Raw genomic sequence first — 18,223 nt, forward strand, 5'->3', positions numbered from 1 at the left:
AATCAGACCCAGAGCCTGGCATGTCTTGGCAATTTGTCTTGCCTGGCATGGCAAATCTTCATGAAGATTGTCTTCTGCAAAAGAGCCCTAGAAATTATCCCTTTTTTACTAGCTTTCCCAGAAGTTGAAAGGGAAACCTCATCCACCCACTTTCCATGCAGATACCCCTAGGATGTGAGGTCTGGTTGTATCCACAGAAAACAACTCTTAAAAGGTCACCAAAGTCCTTAACCTCTAAGAATGTGCTAGTCGGTGCTTAGCTCACAGTCAGACACTGGGATGCTGAGTCACAGAAGAATTTGATTTGAGAATATCTCACATGCCCTCTTCATGGCATCAAAAGCTTTAAAGCAGTGGCTTTCAACTGTGGGTCATGACCCCTTTGACAAGTGTCTATCTCCAAAAAATATCTACACTGTGATTCATAACATTAGCAAAATTATAGTTATGAAATAGCCATGAAAATAGTTTTATGGTCAGGAGTCACCACAACATGAGGAAGTGTATTAAAGTGTTTGCAGCACTAGGAAGGTTGAGAACCATTGTTTTAAAGGAAAGTGGCCATAATCACAAAAAAAATAACAAAGTCTGTAGATTTAAAAAAAAATTTGACCCAAGAGCATTGGAGAGGCACATTGCATCAGCTGTGTGGAATGGGTGAGGTACACATGGATGTGCAGGTATGTGTGCACATGTGTAAATGTGCAATTACAGGTCAACAAGCCTCAAACACCACTGTCCACCTCACTCACAAGCCTGGAACTGACGAAATAAGCTGGACCAGCTGCCCAAAGAGCCTCATCTGTCTCCACTCCCCAGAACTGCCACCACAGCTGGCTTTTCACACGGGCACTTGGAACAGAATTCAGGTACTCATGCCCCTTAATCCTCAACAAATGTTTTGTCAGTCATGTCCTATGTCCCAGTTTCCAGCCCAGTGGCTATGAGTACAGCACATCCTGTGACTCACACAAAAGAAGGGACAAAGAGAGATGTATGCCTAATGATCAAATCAGGCTAAGCTATCCCTTGCTGTGTTCACATGTATCATGGAAAAGAAGGTGTGACTTACGTGTGTTGGTCCAGAGCCTATGGAAAAGAAGCCAAATTTCCAAGCACAGGAATCTAACCTGTTTCTTTGAGCTCATCAGAGTCCCATACACAAAGGTAACCCCAACCAGGCTGTTGAAAACGATGCCCATTGGGGTCGGCAATATGGTTCAGTTGGTTAAAGGAGCATGGCGTGCCACGCAAACCTAACACCCTGAGTTTGATCCATGGAGCCCACATAACAAGCTGGGCATGGTGGTGTTCACCTAAAAGTGCAGGACTCCTATATTGAGATGGGATGTGGAAATGGGAGGACCAGGGGGAAGCTGCACGGCCAGCTGCCCTGGAGGACACAGCACAGTAGCAGAAACAAGAGGGACGTTGACTGAATTGGGTGGAAGGCAAGAGTAGACTCCTGAAAGGAGTTCTCTGATCTCCACGTGCATTCTTCACATTTACACATGTGTGCATTGTGTCCACATGTGCTAAGTTAAGTTTTTAAAAAGGACACTATCCACCAGACTCAAAAATCTCAGAAAGAAATGTTATGTAGAATAGCGTGACATATATCCAGCCAAGAAGCGCTCAGCCACTTTCTTGGCTCTTCCAACACTTAAAGTTGTATTGGATTTTTGTTCAGTTTAGCTCCACAGTTAACTGGATGGTGGAAACAACTACACACAGGCCAGGCATTTGGACCCCAGGCAAGGCACATTTTTGTATAGGCTAATGTCTATTTCAGCAGGAATTAATGTAATTATATGCAATGTTGACAGATTATGACATTTACCTATTAAGACACTGTACAAACATTCCAATAATTTGCTGGCTTTTGAGTTTGTGAAAAATAAATGAGCCCAAATCCCAAAAGATATTGCTTAATGGGGTTAAATGGAATCGCGGTTTTAGGAGCCGAGCGCTCAGGAAATAACAGCCAAAGAATAACGCATTTCAAGCCAAAATACATACAGTGGTCAGGGAATATTTAGCACTTACCACAAGACTACTGTCCAGAGAAAGTCTTTTACCAAAGTCCCTCTTGTCCAGCTGTCTCTTCCCCTCCATGGGTGAGTGATGTATTTTCCTTTGCAATTTATAAGAATCTCACATCTGTCTCCACGGCCACTGCAGAAAGTGAGCACATGTTTTGTTATCGAGCACACAGTGTTTAGACTCCGCAACTTTTTACCAGAAACTAGGGCCAAAAATTACCCAGACCCAAACAGTAAGATTAAAATGAGACTTCAATGAGAAGCACATACTTGAGCCATCTTTTTGGAGGTGCTTGTAATTTTTTTTAGGTTCTGTTTGAAGAATCAGGGAATGAACTGACATGTTACATCAGCAGACTGTGGTCAAAAGCAAATGGCCTGTGTCGTGCTTGCTCCATACCTGTCCTTTTTCCATCAGGCAGAAGAAGCATTCTATTTCTATGCACACAGGTGGCATCTGTAAATCCCATGAGCACAAACCCACAAAACTGTACTCCGTAGCCAAGAGTTACTGAGCCATAGACTCAACAATGAGAGCACAAAACGTGCACAATATTGTCAATATTTAATTGTCAAAATGTGATGTGAGGAGCTAGAGAGATGGCCCAGTGGTCTGGAGTACGTGCCTATTGTTTTCATGTAGGATCGGAGGATCAGTTCCCAGCACCCATCATCTGGCGGCGCACAACCATGTAACATCAGCTCCCCGGAATCTGATGCCCTCTTCTTGCCTCCATGGGCAGCTGCATTCACATGCAAATGCACCCACACAGACACACATAGACATATCATTTTAAAATTAAAATAAATCTTTTAAAATGTCATTTAAAATTCTTGAGCATTGTAAGACCCATTCTTTTTTCTTTCCGGATGGAATGACATCGTCACAGTCGATGATTATTTTGAGAACACTCACAGCTGTTATCTTAACATCAGTTAATGCTGCTTGTTCTGGAATGAGTAAGAATTTTGCTTAATAAAAATCCATCACATGAGGTAGGCTCTAATTTTCACCAACTGTAAAAGAAAAAAATGGGAGTATGCCTTGGCTGGTGACTTCTCTATGCTGTCCTGTCTCCATACCCATGAGTATACAGGCAGCACAAGGTTGACTCTGTGGGTTATTATTTTGAAAAGGTAATGAAGTACAGGGTTTGAGAAAGCGGGAGATGGATCTAGGAGGGTAAAGGATAGAAGTGGGAAGTGGATATAATCAAAATGTATTGTGTACACTTGTGAAATTCTCAAAGAATTAATAAAAATCTTTACATTAAAAAAATAGATTTGTATCTAGGCTTCTGTTTCTTCTGGCCATGTGACCATGGACAAGTCATTTAGCCTCTCTGAAAGCCTTCCTCCACCCCACCCCCCAGCTGCTTAAGTTTAACTACATCAGTCCAACAATGTGTGTGGGAATTGCTGAATAGTAGATTATAACTTACATGTGAGTTATAAATGTCCACAGGTAACCTTAACTATTCCTGCATAAACTTCAGTACACCTTTGGTGATACAAAAAAAGAAAACAGTTGAAAATGCAGAAATTGTCAGTTATCCTCCAAGACAAGAAAGCCAAGTAGGGCTGATACAGAAGGACTTAACAAAATGCTATGCAAATTAATCTTGTGTTTGCTTGTTCTTTGCAGTTCCACACATATGGGCTGTGGGTATTTTCTCCTCTCTTTCTTTGTCTCATCCTCCTCCTACTTTCTTATCTATGTGTATGTGTTTTTGTGTGCATGTGTATGTGCCCGTGGTTGTGCCTTCATGTGTGCTCTGTGTGTGTGTGTGTACACGCATGTGCACGTGGGTGTGTGCGTGTAGCTCACTGAGTTGCTTTCATGATTCAGGGTAGTTATCCACTAAAACCAATGACTATACCACCGAAGAAAACATCACCTCCAATGCCAGCAACAAACAACTGCCCATTGCTCCTTAGGAAGGGGTCAGGGCCTCATGAACCCCTCCCCCACCCATGGTAAAACATTGAGGGGGCACAATTTCATGCACCCACAGGAATGAAAACTAAAAAGAATATGTGATACCACTCTTAATTGTCAGAAGTCTGGCCTGGATCAACCATACTTGACCTTACAGCCACATGTGACCTCTTGCCACTGGTTTCCTCCATCACAAAGGTGGACATGGATGGGCTCTAGGCATAGTATAGCCAAAGCTCATCCACTCTGGTAAATGCATAGACCTGCTCTCTAGCCCTCGATTCTTTCATTTTTGTCATTCCATGTCTCCAATTTGTGAACAACAACCTTAAGACATCACTAGTATACTTAAAAAAAAAAACTTGCATCTGTCTACCTCCATTTCAGGAGAAAATTCATAAGATGAACATCTGCATGATGACTGACTGTAACTGTCAACGTGAGACAACCTAGAATCATCTAGAAAAAGTGTCAATAACAGGCAGTCTGCCTTGGGCTGGCCTATAATTTAGGAGTACACAGTGGCAGGTTATCTTAATTATGTTAATTAGTATGGAATTATTGAGGCCAGTGGGGATAACACAATTCTTTAGGCAGGTGGTCTTGAACTGTGTAAAAGTAAAGAAATAAAGCTTTGCACAGGCAAGCGAGCAAGCAAGCAAGTATGCACACATTCATTCTCACTCCTCTTGACAAAGGAAGTCATAACTAGCTACTTCAAACCTCCAACATGATGACGCCTTTGCAGTGGTGGACTACAACCTGGAAGGGTGAGCTAAAACAAACCCTATCTACCTTGGGTCGCTTATTGGCAAAGTATTTTTCTCTCCTGCAACATCACTGAAAGCAAAACAGCCTGCATCCTGCCAACAGAGCTTTACAGCTCCCCTACAAGCCTTAGGTGAATTCTGATGGGCCTACATTGATCTCAACTCTCACTCCATCCTGCCTGATCCTCCATCTGCCCAGGTGCTGAGCCTGTCTTATTTCTATCAGAAGATCTTCACAACAATTCCATTTGCTAAGGATTCCCTTTCTCTCCTGACTTTCATAGAAATTTCATCACCTGTAATACCCACGATAGTCCCTTATACATAGTAAGTTCTAAATGTATGCAGGTTTGGTAAGGTGTGTTAGAGTCAAAACCAGAAGCCAGGCAGCGCTTCACACAAAGATGGTGCATAACTAGTTCCACCACAATAGGAGAACAACTTGTCAGCTGATCTTGCTTAGGAACCTGCCTTCCATGCTTTTACCTTTCCATGTGGCAGCCCCCTCCTGGCCTCATTGGCTGCAGTCACTGGTAGCTAAGACCTGCTTGGATGAGAATAACTACGGCACAGACTGCTGGAGATGCTGGTTTCTCCCTTTATCAAATGCATGCTTTCTCAGTTTTTAATCCCCCAAATCACAATAGGCCATCATTTCTTGGTAAGCATGATTATTCTGAGTGTGTACTGTATAGAATTCCCCAGTCCCTAGATGTTGAAGATACGGGCATGTACAGGAAGGGACAAGGTCAAGACTGGGGACATGGTTTTCCTGGTAAAAATTCTAGCCATGCAAGCAAAAAGATCTAAGTTGGATTCCCCCAAAATCAATATAAAAGCTAAAAGCAATACTGTGCCTGTAATACTCGTGCTAAGGAGGCAGACAGAACGGATGTCTGGATAGTCTTTCTGGATCTGTGAGTTTCATACTCAGTGAGACTCTGTCTCAAAAAACAAGGTGGGAAGTGATAGAGGATGGCACTGGGCATTTTAACTCTTGCCTCTCTACATAAGCGCACATGTGTGTGCATGCACACACACACACACACACACACACACACACACACACACACACACACAACTAGAAAGACTAGGTCCCTGCCTCCGTGGAACGTATCTTCTATAGAATACATAAAGAATAAGCCAGCAAACAAAGAATAATCCCCAACTGTGATAGGTGATTGTATCGAGAAATAAATCCAGTGGGTGTTATGGCCTCGAGTCACATACAACACAGAACCTTTTTGTAGAGAATGGCTGGAGTAGGGGGCGGCTATGCAAAAAACAAACAAACAAAAAAAAAAACCAACAAAAACAAATAAATAGAAAACAATGCCGACCATCACATTTCAGGCAGGGGACCACAAGCAGGGGCTAAAAAAGAGCTGTGTTCTTGCAGGAAGATTCGTTTCTTGAGAATAAAAATAGCTAGAAAGGAAAAGCCTACAAAAGGTGCCCGGCGTAGCCACCAACTACACACTCCCACTCTAAATACGAAGGGTGCACTGCATTTCAAGCTCTGCTTTACTTCTTACTAGCTAATAACTCAACAAAATTTTAATGTATTTAATTCTCAGTAGGTTGATCTCTAAAACACAATTAATAAAAAAACCTATCAATAAGAACATTCACTTAAAATTTTTTTTCCAGTGACTGGTACATAGTAGGTGGTCAGACTTAAATATTAGAATATTGAACATCCCACTAGTACATATGATAAATCTGGGAAAGACACTAGGTGGTGGATTTTATGTTTCTCCACAGAGTAAGGAGAATGCACCCAGGGAGAATGAGAATCCTTGTAAAGCTCCCCAGCCTGGCTTGCCTATCTGCTTGGTTTGATTAATCCTTTCACATTCATTAAACTGCCAATCACATAATACAACAGTAGAAATGACATAGAAATTACTGAGCAGTGGTATTCTGTACATGCACTGCGCAATGTTAACATTTCAGGACAGCAAGGATCAACTACAACAATGAGCAATATGGTGACAGCAGGAAGCGCTGGCCACTTACCTGCCTCAGTGGAAGCACCATCCCACACCATTGGTGTGCACATTTGTTAGTTGAGACTGGGGAGACATCTCAGTCAGTAAAGTGCCTGCCATGCAAGCATGAAGACCCTACTCTGGATCACCCACCATGTAACAGCCAGGAGTTTCAGATACACCTGTGATCCCAGAGCTGGGAAGCTGAGACAAGAGCATCCCCGAAGCTCACTGGTCACTCAGCTTAGTGAAACTGATGAGTTACAAGTTCAGTGAGAGATCCTGACTCAAGACATGGCAGACTGGTTCTACTACCTGGAGCAGACATGTGTGTAAGTACGTGTCTATGTGTGTAGAAGCATAGACACGTACCTACACACATGTGCACATAAACACAAGTGTAATGAAGAGAGAGAGAGAGAGAGAGAGAGAGAGAGAGAGAGAGAGAGAGAGAGAGAGAGAGAGAGAGAGAGAGAGAGAGAGAGAGAGAGAGAGAGAACATGAGAAGATGATCATGACAAAGTGCAAAGTCATCCAACAGGTCAGAGACAGACCAATTAGAAAGAAACAAAGAAACAAAGGTATGGTTGTGTACATCTATAATGGAAGCATTCGAGAAATAAAAGACAGAAAGTGGTAAACAGGAAGTGAGATACAAGAAAGAGAGGCAGGAAAAGAAAGAAGGAAGAGATGGAGGGTGGAGGGACGAAGAGAAGAAAGAGAAAAGGAAAAAAAATAAAGAGAGGAGAGAAAGGAGACTTGAACGTATGTTCAAATTTCTAGAAAGCCTAAAGTCTAAGAGACGTACATATTAACTAGGCAAATGCAGTGTAAAATACGATAGTGCACTGGTGAAGAAATGATTTTTACCAGGAGGATTAGCTCTGGATGGGGCTAGCCTTGGGTAAGTTGCCTTTATTGCCATTCTAGTGGCGTGGAAGGTGGCTGTCTAGACCCACAGCACAGCTGCGTCTTTACAGTGTACAAACTGAGACAAGAGCATCATGGATGTCCTCCCCACTGTCTGTTCCCTCTTTCCCAGGCTTCCGTAAGACTCTGCCTCTCTTTCATGCACTGCTTAAAGGAAGGTTTTAAAACCTCCCTATACAAAACATCTCTGCACTGCCCAGGAATTCTTCAGAAGAAAATCAGGATAAAAATAAAACAGGTATATAAAGAAGCCTTACGAATAAATAAAAGAAAATAAAGTAAATAAAAATAAATACAGACAGCATGCGTACAACCCCAGTGGACTGGCAGGAATATGGAGATGTGACTGAGGGAAAAACTTTCTGCAGTGTGTCATCTGCTAATGTTAATGAGTTAGTTAAATTAGAAAAATCCCAATTGCTCAAAGCAAAAAGCATTCAACCAGATAGGACGCCAGGGTGGGGGTACGGCCCCTGCTGTCAAACCCATTCTGTTCAGCTGATTTGTGTTGTTGTTGTTGTGTTTTGTTGTTGGTTTGAGCTGGCTGTGGAGAGCCATCCAATTTCAAGAGAGTATTTTCCATCTGAGGCCAGTTGGGGAATGCACAGGCTAAACGCTGCAAAGCCAGCTGAGAGACAGCAGAACCCATCAGGGAAACAGTTTATGAGGAGAAATGCTTTCTGAAAATACAGCAAAGATTTGACTGCAACATTCCCACACACCGCAGCAGCCATTACTTTTCATTAAATGTCTTTGAGCACACGTAAAAACCCAAAACGACTGAAGAAATGGACAAAGTCAAATAAATTGGAAGTCGATCCATTTTTGCAGAGGTTTTAGCTGGTAGTTAAAATCTTGCCAATTACCCAGAGTGTCTCTTTGCACTCAAAGACGTTATTTACTCTATTTTACTTTAGAATAACCACCCTCCACATACTCCTCAACCCCACATAACCCTGAAGTGAGTAAAACCGTGCTAAAAGCCAAGGAAATCAAGATTATGCATTAAACCTTCAAAACCCATTAACATACCCCCAAATAATACCATTTTAATAAACCACACAATGTAGACTGTGATATTAAAGGCATTATGCACAATAATCTGTTAAAATAAATTTAGGAGAAAAAAATAGAGATGTTTATTCAGTGTTTAATTAAATTCCAAGTGTTATATGCTTGTTGAAAGAGAGCTGGGCTCAAATCTCTTTTCGGGAGCATAAAATACTTAATGGCAATCCCTCAAATGTGACACAGGAAGAGCAAGCCAGAGAAAGGCATGCAGTCCCCTAGGGCTAGAGTTGTTATGGGCCATGTGATATGGGTGCTGGGGACTGACCTCAAGTCCTTTGCAACAATAGTGTTCTTAAACACCGAGCCACCTCTCCAGACCCACTGACAGCCTTTTTTTTTTTTTTTAAATCAGTATCAGTATCAAATGCTGTGATTGGCTATGTGGTCAGTTTGCTTTCTGCAGCTTCACAACAAAAAATTCACCTAATGGCATCTGCTCTGACCCATGATGTGGCTTTTGTAGCTATACAGCATGTATGTTTAAGGTCTTTCATAGTCTAGTGAGGTCAATGTCTGCTTGCCTATCTCTGGGCTGTGCATGACAGTGGATGCTGGGCAAATCTGGCAGATACAATACATACAGCTGTTGTTTCAAGGAGCAAAGAAGAAGCGCATCCAATGTCTTGACAGTGCAATGACCTCACACAGTCAGCCACCACCTACCCAAGCCTGACAACTGTCATACCAGGGTAGAGACCCACTTTTCCAAAGCCTTCCAGTGAAATCTCCCAACGTTAAAAATCACACTCACACACACACACATACACACACACCACCACCACCCCCCACACACACACCCCACACATACACACACACAGAGAGAGAGAGAGAGAGAGAGAGAGAGAGAGAGAGAGAGAGAGAGAGAATATAAATTTTCACAAGCCAAATGAGTTCCCCTCAGAGAAGTACACAGCCCAGGGCTTTCTCATTTCCCATCTTTAATTACATGGCTCTGAAATTTTGGTAATTATTTTTGCAAAGTTTGAATTAATGGAAAACTCCATGTAGAGAAGATTGAAATATTAAATCCTAACACAGAAAACTAAGTAAAGCGACAGAGTTTGGGGAGGAGAATTAAATTCCCCATCACCTGTCTGCAAATGGAAGAAATTCAAACTTTTTTCCCCAAATATAATTTATTCTGCCTTTATGTGAAGCCACAATGTGGAAGCAATTATTCTAAGTTAGAAAAACATGCTCTGGAAGAATTAAGGACTTTCTTCCTTAGTTTAAAATTAAAATATTACCAGGGTTACTTAATATGTTTTAGATGTTTGTGCTTGCTACTCCAACACAGAAACTAAAGAGACCCTCCCTCAAAACTCTTTCATTCATCTCTCATAACAGATTGGGGTATGTGGGCATGTGTCCACTGTTTGCAGTCATCTATACTTTTCTTCCTTGTTGGTTTTGGCATTTTGATCTCATCTACACAAAAATTAACTCAATTCACATGTGGCTATCTTGATGGATCACACTAATTAAGTTATGAGTTATTGCCACGTCCACAGCACAATTTTGCTAGATAAATGGATTCAGTGGGACTTCCCAACTATTGATTATAGAGTTCCAGTGTAAGGTAGGTATTTTGGGTTTTTCAACTAATTACTTTCATATCTTCTAACAAATTAAATTCTCCAGTCTCTAGTCCCTTCGTCTCTCAGATAAAGACAGATCAAGTGAGCAGTTGCTAAGGACTCTTTCGAACCTAAAATATTTTAATCTATGAGACAATTTAATGTGTCTAAATTCATTGTTGTCTCTCAATTTACAGCTTTACTGGGGTGTAAGTCAAACACCATATAGACCCATAAATATGGTGCTTTGTGTGAACATCATCAAAATCCAATTTCAGCACATTTCCAACACTCCAAAAAAGAAGCCTGCAGAAACAGGCAGTTCTTGCCCAGCCCTGCCAACCATTCATAGGCAGCCACTGTTCTACATTCTGTCTCCAGGAATTCATTTTATTTTACAGATTTCATAAGGGGTTTTGAGACAGACCTTTTTCTCTAAGCATAATGTTTTTTTTTTTTTCCAAGCTACCAATGATGTATCCCTTATCACTACTCCATTTTTACAGCAGAATAATATTCCACTGGACAGGTGTGCCACCTTAGTTACGTATTGGTTATGGAACACTTTAGTTGCTTCTACATTTTCCTATGAATATTATATCCTACTTTTATGGAAATACATTTTCATTTCTCTTGTATACGTACCTAGGAAAATTATTAAATCAAATAAGAAAATCTATGATTAGCATTTCAAGAACTAGTTTACATTCTTACCTGCTGTGTCTGAGAAGTCCAACTCTTCTCCATCTTTGTCAGCATTTGTTATTGTCCATATTTATTTTAACCATAGATATTTTGCTAGATGTTGACAGTCTCCTTATGGCTTTGACTTAAATTTCACTAAAGGCTGACAATATTGAGAGTCCTTTTCTATTCAAATTAGCTACTTGTGTATCTTCTTTGGGGAAATATATATATTGAGATTTTTACCCCATTTTTGGGGAGTTCAGCAATTTGTCTTTTGTTGTAAAATTTTATTTTCTTATATATTTATGTGTCTTTGTGGTTATGTGCAAGTGAATGCAAGTGTCTAGAGTCCAGAAAAGGGTTTCATATCCCCTGGAGCTGGAGTTATTGTCAGTTGTACTCACCTGATGTGGGTGCTGGGAGCTGAACTAGGTCCTCAGCAAGCCTTTCAACCACCATGGAGCCTTCTCCCTGCCCCCAACTTGTCTTTGTTATTGTTAGAGCACAAGAGGAGGCTTCTGTAAGTCCTGAGCAGAATTATTTATCTCACAACTATGTGCAAATATTTTATCCCATTCTATAGATTTATCTTTATACACATTTTAAAAGATGACTTAAATTTTTTATATGTTTGTTTGTGTGTCACTGTGGGTACCCGCAGAGGCCAAAAGATGGCTGCAGATGCCCTGGAGATGGAGCCACAGGTGCTTGTGAGCTAACCCACATGGGTGCTGGGAACTGAACCCTGGGCTTCTGCAGGAAGAACAAGTGCTCTTCTGTTGAGCAATCACCCCTGCCCCTTCTCTTTTTTGACCATCCTTGCTATACAAAAGTTTTTAAATGTCATTAAATCACACGTTCGCAATGTTTTCTCTCATTTATCCTTTTGAAGTCAAACCTAAGAAAGCTCTTCCTCATCCAAGAAAATGAAAGGTTCATCATATACTAAATTTTGTTATAGTTTTTAGCTCTTACGTTTAATTCTATGCTTCCTTTAGGGTTAATTTTTGCATAGTATAATAGGAATTAGTCCGTTCTTTATACACGAACATGCAGAATTGGTTTACCACTATTCTTCCCTCACAGAATTTCTTGGCACTGGGGTTTTTAAAAATCCACAGCTAGTCTCGGTGGCTCACACCTGTAGTCCCAGCACTCAGGAAGACAGAGGCAGGTGAATCTCTGTGAGTTCAAAGCCAGCCTGGTCTATGAAATCCAGGATAGCCAAAGCTACACAGAGAAACCCTGTCTTGAAACACACATACACAGAGAGAGAGAGAGAGGGGAGAGAGAGAGAGAGGGAGAGAGAGAGAGAGCGTGCGCAAGACTACACAGGGAAACCTTATCTAGGAGAAAAAAATCCACAAAGGAGAGGGCTCAGCTACACATTCTGAATTCTATTCTCTTAATGCATACATCAGCGTGACATCATCTCGACTACTACAGTGTCACAGTTCAGTTTGAAATCAGTATTGTGAGTTTTTTAACTTTGTTTTCCAGATCTGCTGTCTGTTTTAGCATCATATGAATTTAGGATGTGGATGGGACTGGGTTACACCATCATCGCTGCAGGGAGGGCAGCCATCTTTGCAGCCTGAGTCTTCCATTTCATGAAATCAGATGGCTCTGCCCATTGGGTCTTCTTTAATTTCTTTCTATCGTGCTTGATCGGTTTTTCTGTCCTCACCCCTTTGGTGTTAAAATCTTGCATTTTATTTGCTTCTGGGTATTTTCTTTTGTTGTTGCTGTATTTACCATTAAAAAACACAATTTAGGTTGTTTTCTCTTAAGAGTTCTGTCAAGCTTTGAGATGAAGAGCTGGCCCATACTTTCTTCCTTTTCTTTAAAAAGATTTTCCCATTTAGCTATTTTGAATTTTGTTTCAAATGATGTAATAATTACTGTAATTCTAAGCGACATATATTCCAGATTTATTTTATTATATTCGGTATTTGAGTATGGTGTGTGTGTGTGTGTGTGTGTGTGTGTAATGTCCCGTTCTATCACATTCCTCTCTATTCCTTTCAGACAGGGTCTCTCCCTGCACTTGGCCCTAAGCTGGCTGCCCTAGTGGCCCTCCTCTCACCTTGCTACTATAGCACTAAGGTCACAGGGACGCGCAGCCACCCCAGGTTCTTAAGTCAGTCCTGGGGATGCAAACTCAGGGCCCTATGCTAATGCAGGAAGTAGTTTTACTCAATGAGCCATTTACTCCCCAACCCTCCAGCTTTATTTTTAAAATATATTTTAAGTCATGAAGAAATTCATAAGAATCATACATGTTATGTTTGAATTAAGACTGGTGCTTAGCTTACTCAAGTAATGTGGAAATAAACTGCATCATCTTCCCATGCACTCATTGAGTACTTACTGAATGCACAATCCAATCCTGTATTCGACTCATCAACCAGCAAATTGCATTTAACTCCCAGAACATCAGAAAACCTACTTGCTTAGAATCTGAAGCATAAAGAAATGCCCTCATCATCTCAAGTTTTTCCCCATGACTAAGTATTTTCACTCGTTCCATTAAAGGTATTTCCCTTTCTTAGAGTAGAAAGACATTCTATCTCAATTCAACTTTGGAGGATGCACTAGCTACATCTCCAAGCCAGTGGCTCCACCACTGGCTTTTAAATTGCTAATTATGCTAATGCTTCTGAATGCAGAATATGGAGTTACTGTTCTTGGGGGGAAAAATACTAACTCTGAGTGACATTGCCAATTGTGTCTTTTCCCAAGGAAAATAACCTGCATTTAAACCGTAAGAGTAATTTTATATCATTAAGTCTTAAAAACTTGGAAAGCCGGAGGAAGTCAAATACTTAACACCCTGGAAAAATAAATGTTTATCGTCCACCCTGTTTACATATGATAAGAAGTACTGGTAGGCGGAAACTCTGCAACCTCAGCTTAAAACCTCCTCTTAGGGCAAGTGACACGGCTCAGGGGTTAGGGATAATTTCCACCAAGCTGATGAACGTGGGTCCCCAGGACCCACACAGTGGAAGGAGAGAACCAACTCCCACATGGGTGTCATGGGCATGCACGCTCCCCACTCTATACATATACACACAGCAAATCAATAGATAGATGACAGAAAGGCAGACAGACAGACAGATAAACGGAATTCATTTTTTAAAAACACCTCCCATTAAATCTCAGGTGAGTAAAATAAACGCCTGTCATTATTCCTTGGAATATGCAAAGAAGAAAAGCATCTCTATAAATTGGTAGTGAGTTCATAGAGGACCCGTGGTGTCGTGGCTCTCCAGGACAACAAGACAGGAGTCTGACAACTGCTGGATATTCAGCTTCCAGAGCTTTCCACCAGCGTCTAGAGACGTGGATCCAACAACTCACCGCAGGACAGCACGACTTGAAACGACTCCCTTTGTCTTTTCAAAAGCACGGTCCTGCTGCTGGAGAATAAGCGGTCCTCAGAGAGGGCACCATGGAAAGGCTCAGGAAGAAGCCAGAAACGACAGAGGACCAGAACCGGAACGAGCGCCCCTTGGACAAGACGAATGGAGCATGCGCAGAGGCAGCCAAGCCAACATCCGGGAGAGGCGGGCGCTTGCAAGTGAAGCCACGCTGTTAGCCCCATACCTTCCCAGCTCCCAGATTTGCTGGCCCTCTACCCAGCTCCTATTTTCAGCATATACCATCTTACTAATAAGCCATTTAAATAAACCACATCTATACCACCATCCGTGTCGCTGGTCTAGCCCTTCATTCCAGAAGAGACGAATCTAAAAATCTCCACAGGTTTCTTGACTCCGAAAATGCCTGGACAATGGAAAAAGATTTTCCCTGGAGTTAAAGAGAAGTTGTGTCCTGTGGCGGAAGAAAAGGTGGTGTCAGAGATAAAACCTGAGCCAAGTCAGTTGATAGCTCAGCACTCAGATTCACTGAACAGGTGGATGCGCCAAGCCACTCTGACAAGCTGGCTCTGGACAGACCACTTAGCAAGTTTCGTGGATGCTTCCCCCTCGACATGGAAAATAGTATATGAAGAGTAAGAGCGAAATCTATTCAAGATGAAATGACGAAAAATAAAATCTTTTGAGACAGGGTCTCACTGTTACTCCGTGCTGGCCTTGACCTAACTATGTCGCTGAGGATGACTTTGAACTCCTGACCCGTGATTATAGTATCTTCCAAAGGGCTGGGGTTACAGGCCTGGGCCACCACATCCAATTTATGCAGTTTATGTTGAATCCAGGGCTTTGTAGATGGTCGGCAAGCACTCCACCAACAAAGCTGCATCTCCAACCAAAACAAATTTTTAAGCTTAAGCTTTAAGCACGTGGAAATTAATATTAGGAAGACACCAAAGCTTAATAATGAAAATTAAGAAAGCAGAACTAACTGCCTTAAGGAATAATGGCTGGTGGCTGTTCAAAACTGTTTAAAAAGATTTTTTGAATTAACTTTTTAGGCTAGTATGCTGTCAATTTAAATGTCAACTTGACACAATATAGAATCAAACTAGGATGAGAGTTTCAGTTGGGAAATTAGCTAGATTATATTGACCTGTAGACATGTTTTTATGGGGAGGGGGGAAGTTGCTTGATTATTAACTGATTTAGGAAGACCCAGTGCACTGTTAGAGCCACCATTCTCTAGGTGGGGCCTTGACCCCACCCCTCACTGGTGCATTTCTTTCTCTCTGTCCTGGATTGCGTGCATGTGACTAACTGCTTTGAGCCCCAGCCTCAGCTCCCCTTTGGATCTGCAAGAAGAACGTTCTTCTCCCCTGAGCTGCTTTTGATCACAGTGCCATATCACTCCTGCCTAGGGCAGTGGGCACCGGATATGCTAGGTGTCAGGAAGGCAGTGGGCACCGGAAATGCTAGGTTTCAGGAAGGCGTTCCCTTGCATCTCTGTCACCACATTCTCTTTGCATCTGTCCCCTCTCTGCAGTGCCAGTTCTCCAGACTGTTCCCTTCTTTCCCCAAGTTGCACCCTTTCCATGCTTTTAGGACTGAAGATGCTGCCTAAAATTATGATGTGCCTCGAAAGGTGCAGGACCAGAACTATGAAAATCTCAAGTGAAAGAGAAAAATCCCTAAAAGTTATGAGGGACCTCTCAAAATGACATATAGGTAAAGTGCTGCTTGATGGCTGCTGTGCCAGTATGTTTCCAGTTAGCAAAAGTAAATACCCAAACGTACGAGAACGCTGCTTCCAGAATACTGAGAGCAAAGAACTCTGGGAATTCTTAACGGCTCTAAAATATAACCCAAGAACTCTTCAGATTTAGAAAGCTGCACCAGCTAGCACTACACCTCAGTTGGTAGCGTTCTTGCTTAGCATGCAGAAGAATAATCTGGAAGTGGAGGCAAGAGGATCAGGAGTTGAAGGTTATCCTTAGCTACCTAGGGACTTCCAGGCCAACCTTGGCTACAAGAGATATTTCTAAAAACAACAACAACAACAAAAATTTTCTGTGCTTTGTGGTCCCCAAATGACTGCTGGTGGGTCCACTTTCATAAGATGCAGAGTGGATGAATAATGCCTTACCACAGATGGTGGCAAAGAAAGGCCAGGGGGGAAAGGCGTAGGCTGGAACTGGCAAATGATTTTTCTCAGAGACAATAGTTTAATTTAGCAATAGAAATTAATTCAAAGTTGGCTACAATAAAAAAAAAAGTGAAATTTGATGCGGTGCATTAGGCATATCAAGGCCCTTCAAATTGTTTATACCCTCAAGTGCCCTTGAGAAAAACCAAAGCCATTATTATTCTAAGAAACATCCCTTAGTCTACTCAAGGCTTTTCCCCTCTGAGTATTCATTCAGCCTTGTAGTTATAAATAAATGACAGGTGTTGACTTGAGTCTCCTTCCTACCGAAATGGTTAGCCTCAGGACAGGGACCCCAGCTCATTTAAGCTGCTTGTCTCATCCCACTACTCAATAGTTGGACAGAGTTGCTCAACTTGTCTGAAATTAAACCCTGTCTTTTATACGTTGATGTGTGTGTGTGCGCGTGCGCGCATGTGTAAGGGTATGTGTGCAGTTACGTATATTGTTTGCCAGGCACTGTCTGCCTTGCTTCTGGGGAGCTAGATCTGTCACTTGGCAGGCAGTTCTCTGATCAGTCTATGTGAGCTGGGCAGCAAGCCCCTTCTGCCTCTGTCACCCCTATACCTCGATTATAAGCACATGTGTGCATGCCTGTTTTATTTTCCATGGGCTCTGGGCATCAGACTCTGGCCTTCATGCCTATGTGGAAAGCACTTTACTAAGTGAGCTATCACCTCAGACCATGCAAAACTTATGATCAGTAGATTTCCTTTCCAAAAGCTTATGCTGCGTCAAGTATGCTTAGAAAGAGATGCTTGTTTTTATCTTGAAAGCATTAATTTGTATCTTCAATTAAATATTATCAAACTGCATTGTACCCAGAGATAAGTTGGTTATCTCATGTTACTTATTTGGAAAAAATAAATCCCTATCTCTTCATTCCATGAGTTTTTTCTTTTAGAACATTTCCTTCTTATTGATATACATATACATGTGTGTATGTATAAACACAAGCAAAAGTGATCTATGAATATATTCCTAAAGCAAATAGTTAAAAATCATATACAAACCTATATGGAAAACAACCCGAGTTCCCCATTCCTGGACTCTTTTTTTTTTTTTTTTTTTTTTTAGTTTCTTACAATTTTTTTTTCTTAATTCTTCATTCCTGGACTCTTAACTGTTTGCTCCAAACTAGAAAAAAAAAAAACCCACTATTAACAATTTACCTTTGTAGAATTTTTTTCCTAGCCATTTACACACATACATGTATATGTATTTATAGATGTAAGCTTTTGAACCATAATCATTTGTGCCCTTTTCTACATGGTTTATAACAAGCTGATTTATTTCCCTTTTGATAATTTATCATAACTAGAGCTGGGATTCAGGTGGTAGATTATCTTGAATGCAGAAAGCCCTGGGGAGCTCCATCTCTTACTGAGTAAACCAGGCATGGTGGCACATGCCTGCAATCCTAGAACTTGGAAGGTAAAAATAAACAGGGAGGATAGAGGTTCAAGGTCATCCTTAACTACATAGCAAGTTCCAGGTCAGCGTGGCCTATGGGCAACAGTGTCAAAATAATAATAATAAATAATAATAATAATAATAACAATAATAATAATAATAATAATAATAATAATGATGATGATGATGATGATGATGATGATACTGGACCAGTATT

General features: G+C 41.3%; 1 protein-coding gene across 4 annotated transcripts in view; it reads right to left on the reverse strand.

The window, feature by feature from the left end:
* Nckap5 (NCK associated protein 5) overlaps positions 1-18,223 on the reverse strand; it is a 958,567-nt gene that overhangs the window by 828,387 nt on the left and 111,957 nt on the right. For all 4 annotated transcript variants that reach the window (XM_051147290.1, XM_051147282.1, XM_051147283.1 and 1 more), the window contains one exon: positions 2,047-2,175. In XM_051147290.1, the coding sequence (XP_051003247.1) occupies positions 2,047-2,115 (69 nt within the window). In that variant the 5' untranslated portion in view covers positions 2,116-2,175. Of the gene's footprint in view, positions 1-2,046; positions 2,176-18,223 lie in introns of those variants that run through there.

The sequence above is a fragment of the Acomys russatus genome, chromosome 6 (genome assembly GCF_903995435.1).
Source record: "Acomys russatus chromosome 6, mAcoRus1.1, whole genome shotgun sequence".
Taxonomy (NCBI): Eukaryota; Metazoa; Chordata; class Mammalia; order Rodentia; family Muridae; genus Acomys; species Acomys russatus.